Source organism: Lissotriton helveticus, chromosome 6, assembly GCF_964261635.1.
Source record: "Lissotriton helveticus chromosome 6, aLisHel1.1, whole genome shotgun sequence".
NCBI classification, from domain to species: Eukaryota; Metazoa; Chordata; class Amphibia; order Caudata; family Salamandridae; genus Lissotriton; species Lissotriton helveticus.
The window spans coordinates 127,213,537-127,238,433 of NC_136067.1; the positions used below are offsets into that span (position 1 = coordinate 127,213,537).

Here is a 24,897-nt window from a genome sequence, read left to right on the forward strand (position 1 = left end):
CTTCACAAATCTCGATGGTCCTCAATTTGGTGTAATTCTAAGATTAAAATTGTTATTGATCACAAGTTGATGTCTTATTGGGCTACTAAAGGGATTTCGCTTGTGCGTCATCTTTATGATTCAAATAATGATCCGTTACCCTTCTCCTCCTTAGCTCAACAATTTTCTCTCACTAACTTAGGGGCATATTATCAAGGACAGGCGATGCATTATCGCCGCTTTTATCGGCAGGAAACTGCCGATAAAGCGGCGATAATGGCCTTGATAATATGCTCTATGAATTCCAATCGAAGCCCATGTTAAATGTGAACACATCTAACATGGGCTTCGAATGGAATTCATAGAGCATATTATCAAGGCCATTATCGCCGCTTTATCGGCAGTTTCCTGCCGATAAAAGCAGCGATAATGCATCGCCTGTCCTTGATAATATGCCCCTTAGACTTCTACACATTTCTAAAAATTAAAGTTGCTCCTGCTAAACTACGATTGGTTCCCAATTCTCCTACCGTTACCTTATTTCAATTTTGGCTTAGAACTGGTCATGTAGCTTCCAAAATTTATAAATTTCTATCTTCCAATACTTTTCTCCAGCATACTGTTACCCATCAAAAATGGTTGCGTCATTTTGCTCATGATCTTACACAACATATTTCACCAGATTCCTGGCAGTTAATTGGGAAGTTGTCTCTGCGTAATAAAATTGCCCCTTCTTTAATTCAGTCTAAGTTCTTTTCTATCAATCTCCTTCATTGGACTCCAGTTCGCTTGCATTCCCTGTCTCTAAAGGAGGATGACCTATGTTGGAGTTGTGGTTTATCGGCTGGTAATTTTCCACATATGTTTTTTGAGTGTTCTCTTCTGCAATCCTTTTGGGATTTGATACATAAGCATCTTATGTTAATATTTGATGTTCAATTCCAGCTCTCCTTTCCCATGATTATGCTGGGTCCATTGGCCTCTCCAATCCCATTGCCTTTAGATTCCTTAGAAATACAACTAATGGATCTTCTATTAACTGTTGCTGTCAAAGTGATTCTTATGGAATGGAAGTCTTTTTCCTCAGTCTCATACCATACCTGGTGGGCATGGGTTTCCTTTTTGAGAAGTGCACACACTTCGGTTGATGAGGCCCATCTCTCTCCTTCGATCTCTAGTGGTGTTTGGAGAGCTTTGGATGCGTATATGGATTTAGCATCGAAAGGTTTGGTTGCTCAATATCCCTTTGTGTTAGCTGATTGAGTGTGTCTTGTGTGTTTGTTTGTGGAGCCCCACAGGAGTTCGTTTCTCTGTCTTTTCTTCCATCTCTCTTCTTTCCCCGCTTTCGTCCTCTTTTCCTTTATCTTCTCTTTCTCCTTTTCTCCTTTCTCTTGCTATTTCTCCTCTTTCTATTGCATAGTGATACTGTTGATTCTTTTTATTATTCCGGTCACTAATTCTTTGTAGTCTACAATACTTATATGCAATTTATCCAATGAATTATTTGTAACTTGGCCACCATTGTTATATTATTCTTTATCGATACTCATCACCTGTATCACTTTTTATTATGTTTTACTATTTATTTACTGCCTCAAATTCGAATAAAAAATTTTGAACTCGAAATATGCTTTGTGCCATAAATACCAGGGGGATGAGGTCGGGCTAATTTAGTGACTTTGAGGGTTCACTCTGACAATGGTTGTGATTATTCCTTGAGGTTGGTAGTCACCCACCCCAAATAATATTTAGGACTGGACAAAGAGTAAATTATGGCACTGTAATTCACGTAATTTTAGGAATTTTGTGTCTAGCTTGTTACGTGATATTCAAAAATTACAACATAATACTAATCAATGTCATTATAGCCATTTGTGTTAAAATGTGATGAATGCAAACAAAAAAACAATACACAAGAGGCTTTTGTCCGTGGTGCTCTTGTTCAAATTCATAGTAGACACGAGGATTGAAAATATAGCGCAAACTTACTAATTTGCTTCTCATGTAATTACGAGAACTTTGGTGTCATTTTGCCATAGTTTTGTGAAATTATGTGAATTTCACAAATCCCTAATAAAAATCTAGTTTCCTATAGGCACCCTCTGCTATTTAACTCTATTGTTTTTACTTTGTATACACTGTAGCAAATATTAGATATTTTAATTAATTTTTGGTTTATGTGTTATGCCTTCTGATGTGCTTGTTTCCCAGGGTTCTAATCTCCTCGTAGAAGAAAATTGATAACGGGGACCTTGTGCTCCATTTTGAATCTTGTCCTGCAGCAACTTTCCTTGCTATAATGGTTGTAGAAAGAAGGAACATCTGGTTTCTAGGCAAAACTCTCCTCCCACACTGCCATCTTACTTCCTAAAAGGCATCGTAAGGCCTGCTGGCCCTCCTGCCCATTTTGGTACTCTCCTCAGTATCCTTGTTGTACTTTTTACTGTGAAATTATTCAATCGCTTTAACTCAGGGGATCCTAATATGTGGATTGACCATCTGCATCTCTATGCCACTGCCTCCTTTTTGTACTCTTGCGCTGCAGTCAGTCATTCTTCAATTGGTAGACTTCCCCACCACTCACCTAGGCAGCCATATTCAGGATCCTATTTTCACAAAATTTTCAGCCTCTACTCCTATTCCTTTTCTGCTAACAGATCACTTTGGCATACCCTTCATGCTTCTTACCCAGACTCATTAGGTTATTACTATTGCTGCCTTCCAAGGTCACCAGCCAATTGTGTAAATTCTCCTTATCAGAGCCACCGCATGCTCTTTTATTTTATTCTATCGCCCCCACATGGGCAATTTTGATACTTAGATTACTGGTTGCCCCCATTCCTGGAATAAAGTAGCACTGTTGAAATCCATCAAGGCTTATTTCTTTGAATCTTCAGCCCATTGAGAGATAAAAAAGCTTATTGTCTGTAAGCATCACAGTAGAGCTTTGGATTGGATCTGGTTGATGGATTGTAATTCAGCGCCAAATATTCCAATGCTGCTGCACTTAAGGTTTATAAAATGAAATTCAATGTCATGAAAGCTAACTTCTATTATTACCATCTTCAAGAGCATAAAACTTTGCAAAGGCAGTTTTTAACATTCTAAAATCTCTAGCCAGCCCATCTTCCTCATAAATAACTATCCAAAGTTCTATAAAATTGTGCAAAACTTTATTTGATTCTTCCATGATAAGATGGCGTCTTTGATTGAGTATTGATAACTTCTTCCTCCTTGATGCTCTCAGATTGTGAGAATCTTTTCCCTCATTTACTTAATTATTTTTTTTCATCTCAGGATGCCTTAAGCCTCTATTAGGTCCTGTTCACCTTCAGATACTTGCTCAGCATAGGTGTTTTCTCTTTTACCTTATACATTTAATGAAAGTCTAGCTTCAACAGTGGTTTGCCATATTGGAAAAAACCCTTATAATACCTTTGCTAAAAATATGAGGCACAATTCTCTATATTCGGCACATTTTGCTCTGCTTCCCTTTCCTGCCAAGGCTCTCCCTATCCCAGGGCACTTGTTCGTTTTAAGCAAGGACAACTTTGGGCTATGCCAGCTTAGACATAAACAGCTAGTCGAGATAGTGTTCTGTAACATGCGCTATATAAATGGTCTCTTTTATTCCTCCTGATGATTTTATCTGGTAAATAATACATGAGCAGAGAAATGACCACAGAGACAGATAGACTTGAACGCTCAATCTCCACAGTGGGACACGAAGACTTTAACCGCTGGGACTCAAATATTTGTCTGGTAAATAATACATGGGAAGGTGATATTTGTGCATGGGATCAGTTGGTGATATGAAACTGACTAGTGTGCTTGAACTGGGAAAGATCCGTGGCTTGCATCTTGTGAAGGCTAGCACTGCTTTTTGCAACCCCTCGCATTAGAGGTAGCAAAATCAGTGGCAAGAAGACAGAGGCATCTCGCCTTTATGTGCTTCCGTGCTTCACCTTCATTTTCTACCAAGTTTTTATTACACTAATAGGAAATACTCGTGTATTATTCACTATTAGAGTGATAAAAAAATGTTGCAACAGGCGGTGGAACAAGATTTTTAGTGGCGGTTGTTGTGAGTAAAAACATGTTTTAAATGTTTGTTTTTGGCATGCCTGTGGATGAGTGTGTGTTTGTCTGCAAGAGAGTGTGTGCATGTGTTCGTGAGAGGGTATCTGTATGTGTGATCTTGTGTGCGATTGAGTGCAAGTGAGTGAGAATAAGAAGCAATGAGTGTTAGTAAGTATGAGTGGATCGAGAAGAAAGTGGGAGTGAGTGAGACTTAGAGTGAATGTGAGAGAGAGTGAGCATGAGTGAAGGAGAGAGAATGAGTGAGGGAGAGTGTTTGAGAATAAGTGAGAGTGAGTGAGAAGGAAGGAGTGAGTACACGAGTTTGACTAAGTATGATTGAATCAGAGTAACGATGAGTGAGAGAGTGAGTTAGAATGAGTGCACGATAGTGAGAATGAATAAGTGCAAGTGAGAGTGAGAATAAGTGTGAGTGAGTGACTGTGACTTACTGATTCAAGCACCTATTCTTTATTTTGTAATACTTTAGGGGCTTGCTCCACCAACAACGTTTGTTTAGTTTAATATGGTTGAAGGCCTGATAATCAGACTTTTGTCACATTCTCCAGGCTTGCACTGAAGAAATGCTCCAATCTTCAAAAATGTGTTGAAGTCAGGAGGAGAAGTCTTTGAACTCCATGAACCAAAAACTCATTACTCTCTTGATTCAGCCCCAAAGGATGCCTACGTTATCGGGCACCACACCCCACAGATTTGATTTTTTATTTCCACTTTTAATATGGAATGTTTTTGCTATAATCTGATATTATTTTCAAGTTTCTTCACTTTGTAGAATGTTACTCTTTAAACAGTTCTATTTTAGCTACCTTGTTTGGACCTTTCACATTCTTTATTTCCTGACCCTATTATTGCTTTGGTTACATATTGCACATGCATTGTCTTTGACGAAAGTCTTGCTGTTAGTCCAAAGCTACCAAAAGTGAGCCACAGATTTTTCGCAGAAGCCATTGTACCTTTTGGGGGTCAGATTGTTGAGCCTTGTGGGGGCTAGTGACATATGTGCCTACATATACTACTCAAATTAAACTTTTTTCAAAGCATTCCTAACAAAGAAAATGAGACACGTATAGATGAGTGAGGGATATTTCCTAAAATTTCTGATGAGTGCATTTATGATGGCTTACATTGTTAAATAATACAATTTTTATTTGTGAACTGGGTCTGCAAGAGCAGCTCATACTTTAACAGCACTGTAACTAGCAGGGGTTATATTTACTTAAGATATTGTTACGTGCTTGACCGTCTAAGGACCAGATGGTTGAACAACATTGCACAGGTCGTTCACCTGTAAAATAAAAAAACAAACGTGGGGTACCCATGAAGTTTGGACAAACTCAATGTTAATTATGTAGAAGTACCTTATTTGTGGTTTAGTCGAACACAGTATATATTGAAGACGCAACAGGTAGAGAGAAATCGGTTCTGTGGTAGGAGCAGAAGGCAAAGGTTGCTCTCTGAGGACATACCAGTGAATAATGCCAGCTCTGCTTCCAAGGACTGGCACAAGGAAACACCAGCTATGAGTCAAAGAGGGTTGACCAAAAGGAAAGAAGGTGGTATTGCATATTGTTTATTTTCTATTTACAACACCTGTCGCTGAACCAAGTGAGAAAGTGTGAGTTAGTTGGAGTTAGTGTGGGTGTGAATGAAGGAGAGAGAATGAGTGAGGGACAGTGTTTCAGAATAAGTGAGAGTGAGCGAGAATGAAGGAGTGAGTCCAATTGAGTATGACAAAGTATGTTTCAATCAAAGTAAGAATGAGTGAGAGAGTAAGTTATAGTGAGTGCAATATAGTGAGTGAAAATGAAAGAGTGCAAGAATAAATGAATGAGATAGAGTGAGTGAGAATAAGTGTGAGTGATTGCTTGTAAGTGAACATGAGTGATAACGAGGTGTTCTGTTTGCTAGTCTGCCATTGGCCCTGTAATACTGATGGTAATTCTTGCCTTATAGAGGCATTCAAGGTAAAATGCTGGCACTGGAATCCTGGAGGCAATTGTTAGTAAGATAGGCACCTGTGAAAAATACTTATGCTGGCGTGTTGGAGGTAATTGTTGACCTATTAGGCGCCCATGGAAAAATGCTGGTGCTAGCACATTTAAGATACTTATTGGCAAAATGGAGAAAAACTGTGGCATATGTGGGAGAGCAACCATAACAACATACTGGCTGTACCATAGGGAAAATTTGATACAACGGTAACCCAATGTATATGATGACATTAATTGCAAAAACCAGACACTGACATATTGTAGCTAATTATTGTCCTAAGGGGTCCCAATGGCGTTTGAGGGGCACTCATGACAAAATGCTTGCCGTGGTAAAATGGAGGGGAATTTTATCATACATAGCACATTCTGAATGCAATGGAGTCAACTCCTCATGAGCAGCAGGTTTCATTGACTTGCACAGCATGTAAGGACTTAAGTATGTATTAGTGTCCTTCCACTGCTTTTAGAAAATTGTGCATTTAAATTCACTATTTGAACCTATTTTTTCCAAACTTTTCTCGGAGGGAGAAACTCCACACCAATCCCATGTTGAGATCTGACTCACTACAATTCGTAGCAAAGTTTACATTCCAAACTTGCAAAGATCTTATCAGGCACGAAATATAGGTGGCAACTTAAATGCACTGTTGTCTGTGTTGTGTTATACTAATCACGCAGTTATTACAGAACTTCAGAGATGTCAATTATTGCGATGTCTTCAGGGTGAAAGTCATGTGATCCCACTGGAAATATTCAAGGTCAAAGGTCATATGATGTCACTTCCTGTGAGGTCATTAAGGCCAAAGGGTGTATGATGTCCCTTCCGCTACTCCTGGCATTTTGGTGAATCGGCGTCCATGATTTCAAAGCTGAAGATGCTCCATATATGAAGGATAAAATAATGGTCAACATTATTTTGTTTGCCTTTGATGCATTATGTATCTTTATCAATGTCCATTTGCCTTTGCAATACAGCTCTATTTTACAAAAGTATCATTCACTCAATTGAGCAGTCTTGCGGATTTCCTTAACATATTCAAATATTACAATCGAAAAGACATCATTAAATAAAAATGAAATAGGACAATAATGTGTTTTAACTTTTTTTTACTGTACATTTCGTAGCAAAAAAAAGAAAGGGTTGATTTTGATCACAGGGACGCCATTTTCTAAAACTCAGAGTAGGAAACGTGACGATACAAGATCAAATACACAGCCAGGTCACAATATATCTCTGGGCTTTGTCATCAGTTAAAAAAAATATACATTGAATCCCGCGGCATACTTATACTTTCATAGTTCCATACAAAATGTGCAATTAAAAAGTCTCTCAATGGCCAGAAAAGGTGTTCAAAGAGAAGCAAGATGCTTCAATAACTGAGACAGTTGCTATCACAGGTAATTCAGCAATGATGGTCAAGATGGGAGGGTGTCTTGTCCCAGCTGGCCCTCTCCTCAGCTGCTTCAACCTAAAATTGAACACTTCTTGCACAAGTTCCAAATTCCAAGTCTCCAACATTAACACTGAGTTGTAAAAAAGAAGCCGAAATTGAGAAATTTCAGTTAAAACGCCAAAATGTGCATAAAACTGTCCCTATGATTTTTTAACATTTTTCTATTTACCTTCTAGGCACGGTGAGCCTTACCTGCGTTGCACACATATGTCCTGTGGCTTAGCAAAGGTTCCTAACATCGAAAATGTAGCCATTCCAGTGTTCTACAGAATCCTGTTCCACATAAAATGAGACACTCTCCTTAGAATTTGACACACTGTATCAATATCTCAACCTAAAGAAATATAAATTATTCTGAGAGGGATCATAAGAGAAATCACATTTACTTTTCTGGAGTACCAATCCTAAAATTGTCTCTTCTTTTCCCTCTATCTAATATTGTAAACATAAAGCTCTATATTGGATCTCTGGCATAGATAAGAATTAAAATTATTCACAAAATGACTCAAGCCAATTTAATCTGCATTTTAAAATGCTGAAACCAAGATAGAATATGGCGTTGTGGCTTCAATGCCTGGAAAATTGGTTCGAGCTTTTGTACTTTATATGATTTTACAGTGATTGCTGAGATAGAATGGTACATTAAAACAAAGTAGCTTGACTAAAAAAATCTGAATGTAAAACAAAAAAATAGAAAAAGCAAACCAAAATGTCATTCCGATGGACTGATGATGTTTCACTTGGTGGATCAAGTCCATTGTAGTCCTTCATGTGCCCTTGGTATTCTGTCAGACTCTGCTCACAGTGAAAGGAAGGGACATTCACCCATCTGATGCTTTATTTCCCTGACAATTATTGAACCTTTACTGACAAATCCACTGTAATGGATTTTTCACCCTGTTCAACTTACCACTGGGGGATGTAACCTTTTGGAATTGAAGCTAAGTGTGATTGGAGAGTTCATCCACTCATCTTTGTAAGGTTGAGCATTGCTGACATTACTGATGCCCCATATTGAGTAGAGATGTCTATTATTCCCTTTTGTTCACCACTCTTTACCAGCAAAAGACCTCCAGCAGATTAGGAGTCCGTCAATGTTCTGACAAGAGCACAGTTTTACACAGTGCTTTCCATCACCCATTCTGAACTGTCATATGTCCCTCTCTGCACGGTCTCGGCTAGGTCGGTATCATCGTATTGCAATAGCATTCCATTGACAGAGAGACTCCGTTTAGTCCAAATGTTTGTAATCTTTCTTGGGTAAGTACAGCACTGTGAAGCACCAAAGTCCCCCATGTCAAATGAATGGCTTCGCTTTGTTTTACCCTCCAGAGGTAACATGAGGAGGCTGCGGAATTTAGAGTCCTGCTGGCCCAGTAGAGGCTCTTTGTCCGAGTGTTGGGCTTTCGTCGAAGTTCTCGACTCCAAAGTGTCCTCCTTTTTCGGACACCTTAGTTCCAGTGAGGCGAAAGCACCCATCAGTCGATCAATGTTATGTTTTGATCTAGAAACTGGTCTCCACTTATTTGATAGTGTGCTTTGGTCACTAGGAAGGCTATAGTCTTCACCCTCCTGGCTGTTCATGGAACTTGACGATGACGAGACGCTGCTGTGAGCAGAGCCACAGTTAAATTCCATTAGTTCATTTCTCACAACCACTTTGGGGTTGACTTGTGGAGGTGCTCCATTATAAACAGGATTTCCACCATTGGTTTGTGAATAGACATTGCTGACATTGGCCATTTTCCCATGGGAACTGTTGCACACTTTGTATCTCACCATTAGAATTACAATGAAGACCAACAGAGTAGCGACGATGATGCCCCCAATGATTAGAATCATTGTTCCCCCAAGGAACTGGCTGTGCATGGACTGGCATGGCAGATAGTCCTCCAGGGTGAAGAACTGGGCACAGCCAACTATGTTGGTAGCAGTCAGTGTTGTTGCAGTATCGTCCCATATGGCCAAGACGCAAAGGTCGTACATGGTTCCAGAAACCAGGTTGTTCACCACAAATGCTTTATTGGTAGATGGAATCATCCTGTAAATAAAAAAAAGATGAACGTTGTCATTTTTTTAAAATTGTAATTTAGGTAGAGACATGGTTACTGACCACAAAGACTGTTTAAAGCAATGCAACATTGTGTTTCAAAGTTTTATGATTACTGAGGAACATGTGGTTGGTGTGGGAGTATACATTTGGCTGAAATTAGAACCACATGCTCTGCAAACAAGAGTTATCAGCTGAATCTTACCTATTCAGTACCAATCATTAGTGGGTTACTCAAAGTAACGCCTTCACTCACAGTAAAGGCTTGACATCATGAAGTCAGAGCTCTGCGATGCAGAAACAAGAAAAGAACTACATCACTGTGAAAGTGTTCTTGATCACCCTGAAAGAGGACCGTGGAGAGACTGACTTCAGCCCTCCCATGAATCACTGCTTCTAAGAGCTATTCCCAGTGCCAGGAGAGGGGGCCCCATGTACCTGAAAAGGATGAAGGGGGGTGCAGGGCATATCTATGAATGCCGACTTCTGTCAACACAATGGTGCAATTTTACCAAATTTCGATAGGTATATTAGCGCTACAGTGCTGTTAGAGTCACTGCACCCCACACCCCCAATTGCCCAGGAAACAACATGTGATCATCGACACAGGTGAGTCAATGTCTATATCGTTAAACAAAATGTATTAAAAACTTGGAACTGCATCATGTTATAAATGACCATTGAAAACATACTCAAGCAACAAGATACTACAATTATAAAAATCTACATGGAAACTTTTAAAAGATTGGTAGTGCTACTGATTCAATTCTTTTTTAAATGAAAACATACACGCCTGTTCTAAGTGGTGTTGGGAGTAGAGGTGTTCAAAATTATAATCTTATTAGCCAAGTTAGTGAATAACAGAATTCTTCCAAATTTCAATTGATGGTGTACTTCACTCATGTTTGCTTGGGGCAACATTATTTTCTTACAAATGCTTTAGCATGAGGACATTTCTTGCAAACGTTTTTTGTAAAAAAGTTTTGCTGAATTATTTTCTGTAAAACATTTTGTTTCACAAAAGCCTTCACCAAAAATATTTTACTTACTTTTTACCAATTTAGGGGCTGATTTTGATGTTGGGCGGAGTTGCCTCCGCCTGACATGGTCATGGTCATGTCGACAGTCCTGACCGGCCCATTAGGATTTGCATGCATTCCGGCCCGTAAATCAGCCAAAATGCATGCTCCCATTGTAAAACGGGAGGTGCAGCTCCTCACTTCAACCCATTGCAGGCACCTCAAGCTGCCTACCACATGGCGCAAGGATCAACGTGGGCCACCGTAGGTGCCCCTCCTGCCTCAAAGCTGAGGCAGTGCACCTAAGGGGTCCCAGCTGGGGGTCCCAAATGCGAGTTCTGTCAGCCTTTCTGTGTCGGAAATGCCGGCACAGAAAGGCTGCTGAAACCCAACATTTTCATCCCTAGGGATGAAAGAGCCCCCTCTGGGATTACTGGCTGCATTCCGACTGGCCGACAGTCTCTCCGAGCCTGTTGGAAGCCAGCCAGAACGACCGGTCAGATTCCTTTCCGACCACCTCTATCGTAATGAGACGGTCGGAAAGGAATTCGAACAGCATATTATGATGCGGTCGGAAAGTTTCTGACCCTTGGTCAGAGCATTTCCGACCGCATCGTAATTGGCCCCTAAATGTTTTAATTAGACTTCATGAAGTTTCAAAAGGCAAAGTTTCTAAAATTTGCTGCTAAATGACATCTCATATTTATTTTTTCTAAAAGCGTTCAGAGTACAGAGCATACAATGTAACAGAAAAGTACCTTCATGGGTGTTGCGTGGGTGTTCCCATGCAACTCCAATGGATTTTAATGGTTTCCCAGATTTACCATTACAGGTAGACCTGGGGATGCATCAAAATGCTACACCTTACCAGGGAAGCCGTAACGAGGGGAAATATCTTTATTTCTCCTTCTTACATCCATGTGCTGCATTCTGCAGCACACTTAAAGGAAAATGCCATAAGGAATAACTTTTTTGCACTTCCTGCACAAAAACAATCCTACATGCAATGTAGGCACACTTGCATTTATTTATTTCGCATACTTATAGAGCGCAGACCTGTCACCCAGAGGGCATCCTGGCGCTTTGATCAGAGAACCCCCGCACAAGACCAGAGCAGTCGCGCAGCCATTACTTGGGAAAAAGATAAGTCTTTAAGGCCTTCCTGAACGGAAGATAGTCCTTGCAGCTCCTGAGAGTGAGTGGAAGAGAATTCCACAATTTAGCTGCCGCCACCCTAAATGAGCGGCCGCCCATCCTCACTCTTTGAAACCTAGGCACCACCAGAAGGTGAGCCGATGACGACCGCAAAAGCCGTGGGGCAGAATACCATGCAAACATGTTTAGTAGCGGGATAGGGCCCAAGAGGTGTACCGCTCTAAATACCAAACAGGCCGCTTTAAATTGGACCCGTAGTTCTACCGGGAGCCAATGCAGGTCACGAAGGGCAAGAGTAGAAGAGCTAGATCTGGGTCGTGAAAGGGCCAGTTTAGCAGCCATATTCTGCACCCTCTGCAGCATCCCTATCAGATTTTTTGGGGCCCCCAGAAGGAGACCATTACAATAATCCAGCCGACTTAAAATAGTCCCCCGGACTACTTCCGGCCTGGACTGAGCAGGGAGCAGAGGCAAAACTCTGCGGAGCATACGGAGCAGCATCATACATGTTCCCGTGGTTTTATTAATATGTAGGTCAAGGTGTAAGTTAGGGCCGAACATTACCCCTAAATTACGAGCTGACTCTGATGCCGACACTGGTTCGGAAAAAGTGCTAGGCCAAAAATCGGTAGGTAGAGCCCGCGGGATCCGGTCAGTGGAGCAGTGGAGCACCTCCGTCTTCGAGCTATTGAATTGCATCATGGTGCACGAGTGCCTGCATTGGCGCAAGGCAGGCCATTGTACACCAGCCCTGGGAAAACGCAAGAATGTGTCATATTGTGATAAATATGGCTCATTTCTGCCCTCTCCCTGTAACGCAGCACAGCAAGGTGACTTGCTGCATTCCGCAGCGTTACATCTAGATAAATGTGGCCATGAGTCTTCCTTATCATAAGGTACATGATTGCTATGGAGGAGCAATAGGGCCTAATGACTATTATGTAATCATCAATAAACATTTCAAGCAGAAATTAAAAAGTATTTATTTCCATTCAAGAAATTCAAAATGAGCATACTGTCTAAAACCTTATGCGGCCTGATAGCCACGTTTTTCATTGATACATAAATTAACTAATACTTGCCTTTAGCACTCTTCAAAGTGGATACTCATGGCCTGATTCGCAAAGCACTTTTCACATCTATGTTTCCTTTGGCACAGCCAAACACGTCATTGTGAATCTCAAAAACAGATTCACAGACAAAGGGTCTTCAGAGAAACACACACTAACTGATGGAGCCTGCCACTGCAGATAATATTTAATTACCACATTTTCCACAGCTGTGGGCGAAAAAGGATGGGACCATATGTGTTCCACGGCAGTAAATATTGTTTAATTGTGGGGTAAACATTATAAAATTGATTTTCTCTGGGCTCTAGAATCTGTTATAAATAATGGGACTTATTTACAAGCCCTGCGCACTCACTTTGTGTGTCGTTCCGGTGATGCACAGATGGCCACGTAAAGCCACTTGGCTTGGCTTTTCATGACCTAGAAGATATGGTGTGTGGCAATGCAGCGCAAGTCACTGCATTGCCTCACACTGCATCAGGGAGGTGTGCCATGGGAATAGCAGGGTTGTTCCCATGCAGCGCCCACAGATTTGTACACATTCCCAGATTTACAACATGGCATAAATCTGGGGATGAGTTAAAACCAGGTGCCTCCCTAGTGGTGGTGTAACGAGGAGATATAACATTGTTTCTTCTCTTTTTTCCTCTTTCCATGTGTGCTGCATTCGGCAGCACACATGGGGGCATATTTACATGGGGATTCTGCCACTGGCATGCCACCTTTACCGACATTTCCATGGCGCAATGCCCTGCGCCATATTTACAAAGTATCTGTAAGTCACTTTTTGTGGCTTAACACTGCTTTGTAAATATGGTACCCTTTCACGCAGGTATCTGTGTGAAAGGGGCGTGGAATTGTGTTTTGCTATGGGCGTTCTACCGCAACACCCATCCCTTTTTGACGCTGCCCCAGAATTACAAGGAACTTCAAATCTGAGACAGTATCAAAAACTAACGCCATGCAATAGAAGGTGTTAGAAAGAAGAAATACTTTTATTTCTCTTTGTTTTTTTTTCTAGTTGTGCTGAATTCTGGATCACTCATAGAAAGAGCAAAACGCCAATTAATAATGGTTTTCGTGCAGGAAGGTGCCCCTAAACATTAAAGAATGACGATTTGCTACTTCTATGGGTCCTGCCGAATGCAGCACATATAGAAGTAACAAATTACCATTAGTGATCATTTATGTGCAGGAAGAGAGGCACCTTCCTGCACATAAACAATAATTCCCTGCAACTCCGGCACCCTTGCCCTATGGTACAAGGGTGTTTGTGCTTGCACTATCCAGCTAATTTTAGCGCCAAAGCTAGGGAAAACACAGGGTCTGCCATATTGTTGTAGATATGGCGCATCGCTCCATTTTAGAAATGGTGGAGCTCAGCAATGCAAAATTTGCCACAGTGCCTCACTCCTCCAATTCCTCTGCCCATAGAAAGAGGAAAACACCGCCAATGGCTGTTTTTTTGCAGGAAGGTGCACAGTAACAATCATGCCAACAACACAGACACCTTTGCACCATTGTTGCAAGGGTGCCTGCGTTGGCGCACAGATGCTAATTATGCACCAGCACTGGCTGAAAAGGCCCGTGGAGGGAGTTTCGGTGGGGCGGAGAGGCGGGGCGGGGGAGGGGCAGGGTGGGGGGTTCTAAAAACCGGAGTATGGATAATTGAAGGTAAGTAAACAATTTAATAAATAAAACGAATTTCGTAGCGCACCCTGCATCACATTTTGCGATGCAGGGCGCGCTTCGAAATTCGTTTTATTATTTAAACTGTTTACTTACCTTCAATTATCCATACTCCGGTTTTTAGCACCCCCAACCTTGCCCCTCCCCCACCCCACCTCTCTGCCCCACCGAAACACCCTCCACGGGCCGCGGCTGGAATGCACTGTATCTTGTAAATATAGTGCATTCCTGCGCTTTCCAATTGACGTAGGACAGCGCAGCAAAATGAATTCTGGCGCTGCCCTACGCCAATTCTTTGTAAATATACCCCAATATATATAACAAAGTGCCTCAGAAACAGAATTGCCAAAGGCACGAGATTTGTGATTAGAAATCTGAAATCTAATTAGTTGCTGAAAAGAAATGTTTTAGGCTCTTTCCTTAAATCGACGCAATCCGCGCACAATCATACGCATAATCCTACGACGACGTGTGCACTTATGATTTTGTAATCTGGCTTATTGAAAAGAAATACACATGCATGAAGTGTCTACAGATGTGAGAGCTGAGATCTGCTGTGAAAGACCTTTAATATATGAGAAGGGTTTTCATTTTCTTTCTGTGTGCGAAATACTTCATATATTGAACGTGTTCTATATATGTTTGTGGGAAATATTTGTACACGGTGAGCCGAGCCAACATGGCAGTGGGGCGCTATACATGGCCAAATACACCATTCTCAATTTTACTGGGATTCATTAAAGCAGAATCTTCCCATTTTTACCTGAAATACAATTTACTACTCATTTTTTGCAGGCTATGTCTACATGGTTATAGGCGTTACTATAGTCATACTGATTCGAACTTACATTATCAATGTCAGACAGAAGTGGTGCTCCTTGAAGCTGCCTGCAGGTGGTATGCTGCACCAAAGCGAAAATTAATAATGTCTATTTATGGGGGCATTACTGACTGAGTTTCTTTTTTTAACTGCATAGTATTTTTAAAGCTGTCTTGGCGGACTGTTACCAAATGAAATTTTTACTGCAAGTGGGAGCATGCATCTTCAAAGAGAAGGTGCCAGTAAACTTAAAAATGTAGATTATGTGTGATGTATTCTGTCCCATTACAAGCAGTGATTGGTTTGGAGTGTCAGATATATTTATTGCACTTGTTAAAATCCAGTTCCCCAGGATTCAGAATCTATTGCATGTAGTAAATAACAACTATTACCTCCTCTCCTCCTCATTCCATTCCTTACTTGATGCGTAAATGGGCTCATTCACTAACACTGCTCACCACTTCCTAAAGCTGTCTTTTGCTTCTGTCCCTACCATAGGGATCCACCCATAAAAATCCCCCCCTGGAGTCGCGACCTACATGGGGAGCGGGTGTGGGTGCGGGGAGTCGCGCAGGAAGGCCGCACCAGTGGGTTAATTTAATAATAATAAAAAAAAATAAACGTACCTTTCCGCTGGTCGGGTCTCACGTCTTCTCTGCTCCTGCTGTCCTGATCTCCTGCCTCTGGCAGGAAAAGAAAGCAGGCAGTCAGGCTCCCTCCTCTAAGCCAATCACAACGATGCAAGCAGCGTTGTGATTGGTCTGGACTCCGCCCAGCCAGGGGCTTATGGGCAGGCTATGTTCTCCATGTAGAAGGGCAGAGTGTGCATGACTGGTTTGGTTGGCCCCAGAGGAATGACCAAACAGTCTTTGCACACTCAGGAGTGGGCACACCACTCCATCTCTGCCCTGCTCACAAAGCAGCACCACCCACCTGCCCGCCCACAATCAAACATTAAATGGTAATAGCTGAAAGTTATTACCATTTTATGTTGCGGCTTCTCGTACTGCGTGAAGAGAAAGCAGTGGGGCGACGCTCCTCCGCCCTAGTGGAGTAGCCGCCTCTGCCTCCCTCTACTAGTGCTTCCTGTTCTTTTTCTGTACCTTTGACAATTGTTGCCAGATTGGGTTAAATCGTGCACAATTGGGCGAAATCTTTCCCGGTTTTGGGAGTAAATATTATCTTAAAATGACTTTGTGCTATTTTGAGCATATTGGGCTAGAAATATGTGTTAGTAACAGGCTCAGCCCATTAAGAAATGTGACTGGAGCTCTTAGAACAGCAGCTTTGTCGCAACATTTCCGCAGACCCCTCTCAATTAACCCACCTCCGTTGTTCATCTGCATTTGCAGACACTTCTATGAATATTCCTAATTCAATTGTGTTTAACTTTTGCTACAGAGCACAGGAACCCATGACTTGTCATGCATGAAAGTGTTGCTTGCTTACTGGGCTATGCATCATTCGGTTTGTTAGAGAGTTTCTTAGATGGTAGAAGGGTGCCACCGTACCAGGCCATGTAATAGATTTCTCCATTTCCAATGGTGTTTGTCCATTTTGCTTGAAATACACAGAGTAGTAAAATGCCTTACTGAGGTTATAAATTTGGAGTCTCCCTCCAAGCTACCTGAAAATGTTGCGAGGCAATCATTTCTGAAGTAGCCAATCTATGTGGCGTAACCGGTTCCTCCCAACGCACCAAATGTAAGCGAAGTACAATTTACAGGTATGAGTGATGACCTATTGCCCACCTGACTGTGACTAAGCCAGTGCTGATAAGAAAGGGTGTACTCCAAGAGGATGTGGGGGTAGTACCATTGGTGCATTAGGTGCCGTGGCACCAGGACCCAAAGCCGAGAAGGGCGCATTGATTCCTGATAATACCCCAACATTCAAAGGGGTAATTTCCCTTGCTTGCACTCTGTGGGTCTTGCATACTTTGTATACTCCTTGGTGGTGCTCCAGTATCAGGCCCTCTCTACAACACAGCTGCCACGTTACCCAGTTCCATGTGTGATGTGCTGGTCCAGTCCAGGTTTTTTCTTTGAATTATAGGACTTGTAGTTATATTTTATAATGGACTACTCAAGGCTACATGTTCCAGCCTTGAAAGAAAAAAACACAGAGAAGAGCAGCACATCATCACATGGGAAAATTGACAGAGCTGATGTGAGGCCTCACTAGAGACAAAAAAAGCAGTTAGCACGGTCAGACATTCAGCGCACACTATCACTGTAAGATGGTCCACCTACAAATCTTTAGGGACTGCCTGCATAAAAAAGCCCAAGCCAATACTTCCTGAGAGCAGCACCGATGGGCTATATTTGGCCTACTTTTTGGTTTGCTTTGGGTTAAACAGTGTTCTAAAAACCTGGCTACTCTTGTTGCCTCTTGAAGGCAGTTGGGAGTTTACAGGGGAAACTCCTTCCGTTTCTAGGGGTTACTGGGGCCTTCCTACTGAATTCTTCATCCAAGGTAGGAACATTCCATTTATTTCTCTGTTGGCGGCATGTTAGTTTTAGAGGAGTTTAGACTTCAGGATTGTGATAAGGGTATCTCAGAAACAATAAGGCTCCTTCCTTCAGAGGAACACCGTCTTTCTTGGCTGTGGGGACTGGGGCATTCATTATGTAATGTAATGTAATGTAACCGGTTTTATAAAGCGCATGGCTACCCGGAGGCATCCCAGCGCTGGACTAGAATCAGGCTCGAGAGGAAGAAAGGAAAACAGAGGGTCACTTGGGGAAAAGGAAGGTTTTCAGGAGCTTCCGGAAACGCAAATGGCAGGGTTCCGCACGCAGTTTCAAGGGGAGGGAGTTCCACAGTGAGGCCGCATTCACGGAGAAGCGGCGACCTCCTGTGCGTGCCTTCTTGAAATATTGGCACTCTCGCCAGGCACTCGTTATCGGAGCGCAGGGGCCTATTAGCCTTGTAGGGCGTAACTAGACTCTTCATAATAGAGGGTCCCTTACCTTGAAGAAGTTTATGGACGATACATAAAGATTTAAACGTAATCCTTTCACGTATGGGGAGCCAGTGGAGCGATTTGAGTGCTGGTTTTGCTGACGTCCTAGCTGAGGTACCCATCAATAGCCTAGCTGCGGCATTTTGAGTCTGTTGTAGTTTATTAATTGTGGCTTCAGGGGCCCCCCAAAAAATAGCATTGCTATAATCTAGTCTGGACAAAACCAGTCCTTGTACTAGCAGCTTCCTAGAATGCTGCGGGAGGAGGGGAAGGACTTTCCGGGCAGACCGAAGAAGGCCAAAACAGATTCCTGCCGTTTTTTTTGCTTGTGCGTTTGAACGAAAGATCCTGTTCCAACCAGACCCCTAAGCTTTTAATTTCTTTTTTTGGGCTGGGAAGATCCCCCAGACAAGCAGGCCAGATGGTGGTGGGTATTGAGGTCACATTGTGACCTAGTAGCATGATTTCAGTTTTCGACCCGTTCAATTTGAGGGAGGAATCACACATCCAGGCATGTATTTTCGTCAAGCATGAACGAAAACTGTCCGGGCATAGATCAAGTTGGGAGAGTGAGACGCCCAGTTGGGTGTCGTCTGTGTAACTTACAATTTTGATCCCAAACGGGACAACCACATCCTCCAGGGGGGCCATATACACAATAAACAATGTTGGGCTTAAAGACGAGCCCTGCGGCACGCCATACTGGAGGGGGATTGAGGCAGATCGTGAATTGCCTTCCCAAACTTGAAAGGTGCGATTATTCAGATATGATGTTAACCATGCCAGGGCAGACCCCCTTACTCCCACCTCAGCCAGGCGCTGGATAAGGACACGGTGATTAACCGTATCAAACGCTGCACTCAGATCCAGGAGGATCACTGCCACTGATCCTCCCGAATCCAAGATGCACCTTGCCTCCTCGATGACAGAGAGGAGGGCCGTATCCGTGCCCTGGGCGGAATCCGGTTTGAGAGCTCCGCAGTAGCTCATTAGACTCCAGAAAGTGGGAGAGTTGGTAATTCACCAGTCTTTCTGTGATCTTACTGAGTCCTGGGAGTAATGAAATCGGCCTAAAATTTGCCATCTCCAGTGGGTCAAGATGCGGTTTCTTTAAAAGGACCTTCACAATGGCCCCTTTCCAGCTGGGCGGAACAATGCCCTGGGAAAGTGAGGTGTTAATAAGCTCAGTTGCCGGTGTAGCAATGGTAGTGGCAATCTGTTTGAGAAACCGCATAGGGACCGGGTCAATAGGGGAACCGCTTTTCATAACGGCTAGAACTTTAAGAAATTCCTCAACTGAGACTGGATTGAAAACATTGAGCTGAGGGCCCAAAGCAGGGAGCAGGCTACTGGCATTTTCATGGCTGTCCGATTGAGGCAGGGTAGTTAAGATGTTTTTAATTTTTGAGTCGAAACAGTTGGCAAGTTCATTACATTTGGCTCCTGATGTGTCTTGAGACAATGAGGGATCAGGGACCTTCAGTAGTTCTTTGACAATCTGATAGGTTTCTCTGGTAGAATTAGAAGAACTTTTAATTCTTTCGTCAAAGAATACTGTCTTGGCGTTTCTAAGTGCGACTTTATACGACCTAATAGCAGTACGGTATGCATCTTTATTTGCATTGTTCCAGTCTTTCCTCCAGGTGCGCTCGAGCTTCTTACAGCCTTTCCTTAAGATTCTGAGCTCGGTACTATACCAGGAGGCAGAGCCTACTCTCCCAATCTTTTTTCCCAGTCTTTTTTTTGGCAAGACTAGGTCCAGTGAGCTCGTGAGCCAGTTTTTAAGGTTGGTATCAGCTACCACGGATCAAGGGGAGGAATGGAATGTTTAAGTGTGCGAGTCCAATTTTCAACGGAGAGCTTAGACTAAGCCCTCTCAGAAGTGTATATACTAGGGGATTGTGGTATTTCAAACTCGCCCTGCCAGGAGAAAGGGACCAAAAAACCAGGCCAGGGGAGGGGGAAGGGGGGGGGGGGGGGGGGCTGGCCTGAAATGACCGAATAGTGGTAAAAACCGGGTCAAGGAGGTGGCCTTTATTATGTGTGGCACCCGTATTGACTAGTCGAAGCTCGTATGATTTAAAATCGAGTTGGAGGTCCTCCGCCACTATGTCTAGGGGGTCATTAAAATGGAGATTGAGATCCCCTAGAATGGTAAAATTGGAGGCGGAGGACGCCTAGACAGTAACTGTTTCCAGGAGAGAGTTAACAAAGTGGCTGGAGTTCCCTGGAGGGCGATACACTAAGAGGCCTGTAAAAGAGGTGGTAGAAGATAATTGAAAGGAGAAGTGGCAGCTTTCAGACTCCGCGATGCAGCCATCCTTCACTCTACAGACGAAGTAATCTCTGTACAGTATGGCCAGGCCGCCCCCTCTACCAGAGGGCCTGGTCTGAGAATGAATTAAAAACCCCGGGGGGAGTGCATGGACAATGTCAGCCTCTGAGTTAGAGGTTAACTACGTTTCCGTAAGCAACAAGGGGGCATATTATCAAGGGATTTATCTCCGCTTTTTTGGCTTTAAAAGCCAAGAAAGCGGAGATAAAATTATCTCCCTATTACCTAGCTGTCGCTAACACCAGTTAGCGACAGCTAGTAGGAGATAGCGACCATCTTGGGCCCCGCTTTGCATGTCAGAGATATTTATCACTAATGACATGCAAAGTGGGCGTGCCAAGATGTTAGCGACTGGAAACAGTCGCTAACATCGCTATCTCCTATTACCAACTTTTGGAGATATTCGCGCTAAGTGCGAATATCTCCAAAAGCTAACACCTGCCCTGAGCAGTTCTTTGCCATGTTATCCAATGGGAGGTGGATAACATGGCTAAGAGCATTAGCTCGGTAATGCATGAATATCGCTGACTTTACAGTGATATTCATGCATTTCGGCCGATTTATATCGCTTAGGAGATAAACCTTGATAATAGCAAGGCTCCTAAGCGATAAAAATCGCCGCAACACGGCGATAAAATTATTGCCGCTCAGCCAACATAGCGATATTTATCGCTAGCTGTTGGTAATATGCCCCAAGATATCTACGTCTATTTAATCCCCAAGAATGTGGACTACTGAGACCGCAATGAGTATATGTGTCTTCCTGCTTATGCACATAGTGACAGAGCGTATTCTTGGGGGGTCTCAGTAGGAGAAGATCCTTCCATGAGTAACAGATATGACCGTCAGCAGAAGCGGGCATAAGTTCTGGCCCAAGGCCCGGCTGGGCACGGACGGGCACAGACGGGCTTGCCTCTGGCGCGCCCGCTGCGCCGGCCAGCTGCGCGAACGGGGAATGCCGTTCATTTTATAGAGCGAGGGCCCCAAATCGGCCGTAGCACTAGAGCGCTGCCCTGCTCCTCACACAAGATGGCGCCCGATGTCTGCGCCTGGGGGGGAGAGGATCGTCAGCCTATCGAGCCCTAAATCGGCTCAGGAATGATAGAAGAGGTCCCAAGAGGGGAGAGCAACCAAGAAGGTATAAATGCAGTCAAGTAAGAGTGTAGCAGTTGCACAGAGAAAAAAAATACGTGATTTTTAAAATGCGGTGAAATTAAAAGAGCTGGAGCTACAATTCAGAATGAGTGCCCTAGCTCCCGGCTTCGGCCTCAGGAGCGCGAATTCTGGCTTTTATAGGGTTACAAATTGGATATCAGCTTTTGTGTTATTTTTGCTTATGGTAGCTTGTTACCCAGCAATTTGGTTTAACATTTTTGGGTCAAAACTTCTTTTTGGCTATATGTAAATCTCATTGATTGCACCCAAATGTATACAGTAATTACATTAGGAGTATGGGTTGAGTAAAATTCTTCATGCTCTATCCAGTTTTTTCTTTGTTCATTTGCAGATGAAGGGATGTGTTAGCTTTGGCAGTAAGAAGAAGAGGAGGTAATGCTCTGATTACGTACAAGTAATCTTCATTACTCTTATTATTCCTTCCTCATCTCAGTACTTACCACCTTCCCACTCTCCTTGATTTGTCAATCAGCCCTTGCTAGGAGCTTGGTCGAGAATTGGAAGTTTCTAGAAGGAGGGCGGGGGATTTATAGGGGGATCACTATGCTTCAGATGGAAACAAAGACAGCTTTAAGAAAAGGTGAACAGTATTAGTGATAATGCAAATCACCAATCATGTAAGTACTGGGACGATGAAGGAAGAATTAAAGTAATGAAGATTACTGGTAAGTAATCAGAGCATTACAACTTTCCATGTTTTAAATTGAGAATATTAAGCAAATATTCTTGTTTCAGCATTTAATGGGCATTTACACCCACTAAACTCCTGCTGGTTGGACCTGCTGAAATTGAATTAGAGGATGCGGCCCTTCTCACACCCAGTAATCATCAGAGGTAATAAACTCTGACCCTCTTTTAATTTCGACCCCTGTGTAAACTTCTCCCTGCACAGGGATCATTACTTATGGAGGCATTCATAATCAAAGCCATAAAGTTGTTCAATTCAGAGGGGTCCTGTGTTAATTTCCTGTTGTTTAAAAAGGCCATTATGTTGGTTTACCCTCATATTGTACAGATATGAAGACCTTGGTATGAACTACCAATCTTGTACACAGCGGAATTCTGTGATAGACCATCTACCGGTGCCTGTCACAGTTCAATACAACGCAAGATATAAAAAATATCTATTGTGTCTGCCAAATCCCCAACTAGAGAGATCCTCTGTTCTTGGTGCTGCGGGAATTCATGAAGGTGAATGTAGGGTCCAGCACACAGAGTGGGTGCCTATTTCTCTGGTGCAGTGCAACACTGTGCAGCCATAGCTCAACTTTGACAGTGTACTGAGCCTATTTAGGAGGATACAAATCCAAGCACCAACCTGCAGCTGAAACTCCTCTGAAAAGGGGGCCTAAAGCATCACTGGAACCCTTCATTTCTCCTACCAGATGTCACATCCATGGTGGTGGTGGTGGCACCATGTAGTCCACCTGCTACATGTCCTGTGGTGAGAACATGTGCCGGGATGAATATGATATTCCAGGTTTGCATGCTTATCGTATAATTCAATTTAGGAAATTGCTGCATTGTAAGATGTGGGCCCTTGAAACCGGTCATTTAGTCAATATCATAGAAGGGTCCTTACCAGGCCCTCTGTAACACCAATGAGTGCCCTTTGCAGGCAAGCAGTGCAGAATAGGTTCTGTTTATGATTTTTCCACCATATTATATATTTGCTGCAAAGAATCATGGTGAACCCCAACTACAAAATATAGAAAAAGACTTATTATGTGGCTCTTTATTTGAGGTTTAACCTCAGACTAGAATCAGCAGTGGAATCTCTAAGCAAAATTCATCACACATGCTGCTCAGGAGAGATGTGCTGAGCTGTTGCTAGTCAAAGCCCTGCAGTGAATTACCGGTCAATTTGCACAATTCTAAATCAAATTAAGCCCCTTAAATTGATCAGAGCAGAGAGCCTGCAACATCATAGCATTCTTTCTTTTAGGTGTTTTACTTTTCAGTTGGCAGCACTAAGAATAGGATACCATAACAATTATACAGCAATCAGCAGGAACAGAGCACGATTTATTGATTTGTGTGGGTGATATTTAATGGACAGGTAAGCAGAGAAAGCCCGTATGGATCTCTAAGCATGCAGCCTTTACTGTTTAGAAAAATGAGAAGAGGTTGTATACAGCAGTTACATAATGCAATATATATATATATATATATATATATATATACATATATATATATATATATATATATACACACACACACACATATATATATATATATGTGTGTGTGGATATGTATATATGTATGTATATATATATATATATATTCCACCACACTCGTTCCCTTTTCTTAAAGAACGACGTCCAACGCGTTTCGGGAACCACTTCCCTTGATCATGAGCAAGGGAAGTGGTTCCCGAAACGCGTTGAGTGGGCTGTGAAATAAAACACCAGTTTTGAACTTATTTGCTGGCCTGGACGTCGTTCTTTAAGAAAAGGGAACGAGTGTGGTGGAATTCGTTGGGAGTGGCGCTCCCGTCCTGGCCCGCCGCTGCAAGCGGCCACGGATGCTTCGCGCCGACAAAAAGTTGGATATATGTAGATATATATATATATATATATATATATATACACACACACACACATATATATATGTATATATATCCTACAGTGTATATATGTTACTTATGAGACTAAGGGCCATATTTATAATTATTTCACATTATTTTACGCAACACAGCAAGATACCTTGCTGCACTGCGTGAAAAGGAGCTGGGAGGAATGTACCATATCTATCAAGGTTTGGGGCATTCCTACTGTATGCCTGCACTGGCATACAAACTGCTGCCTAGTACCAAAGTAGGCACCCTTGCAACATGGTGCAAGGGTGCCTGCTTTACAGGTAGGATTGTTTTTGTGCAGGAAGAGACACCTTGCCGCACAAAAACAATCCTCTGAGCTTTTCCTCTTTCTACATGTGCTGCACAATGCAGCACAGGTAGAAAGAGGAAATAATTAGGAGAAATAAAGATGTTTTTCCTTGTTATGCCTCCACTGAGAAGGCGTAGCATTATGACATATTCCCAGATCTACCAATATTGGCAATTCTTGGAATGCTTCAAAATCCATGGGTGAATGC

General features: G+C 42.6%; 1 protein-coding gene across 1 annotated transcript in view; it reads right to left on the reverse strand.

Annotated features, from left to right (window-relative positions):
• Positions 1-7,160: 7,160 nt before the first annotated feature.
• The window catches only part of LRFN2 (leucine rich repeat and fibronectin type III domain containing 2), a 1,621,598-nt gene continuing 1,603,861 nt past the window's right edge, over positions 7,161-24,897 (reverse strand). The window contains exon 8 of the mRNA XM_078647494.1: positions 7,161-9,563. Within this exon, the coding sequence (XP_078503620.1) occupies positions 8,639-9,563 (925 nt within the window). The 3' untranslated portion in view covers positions 7,161-8,638. The remainder of the gene's footprint in view (positions 9,564-24,897) is intronic.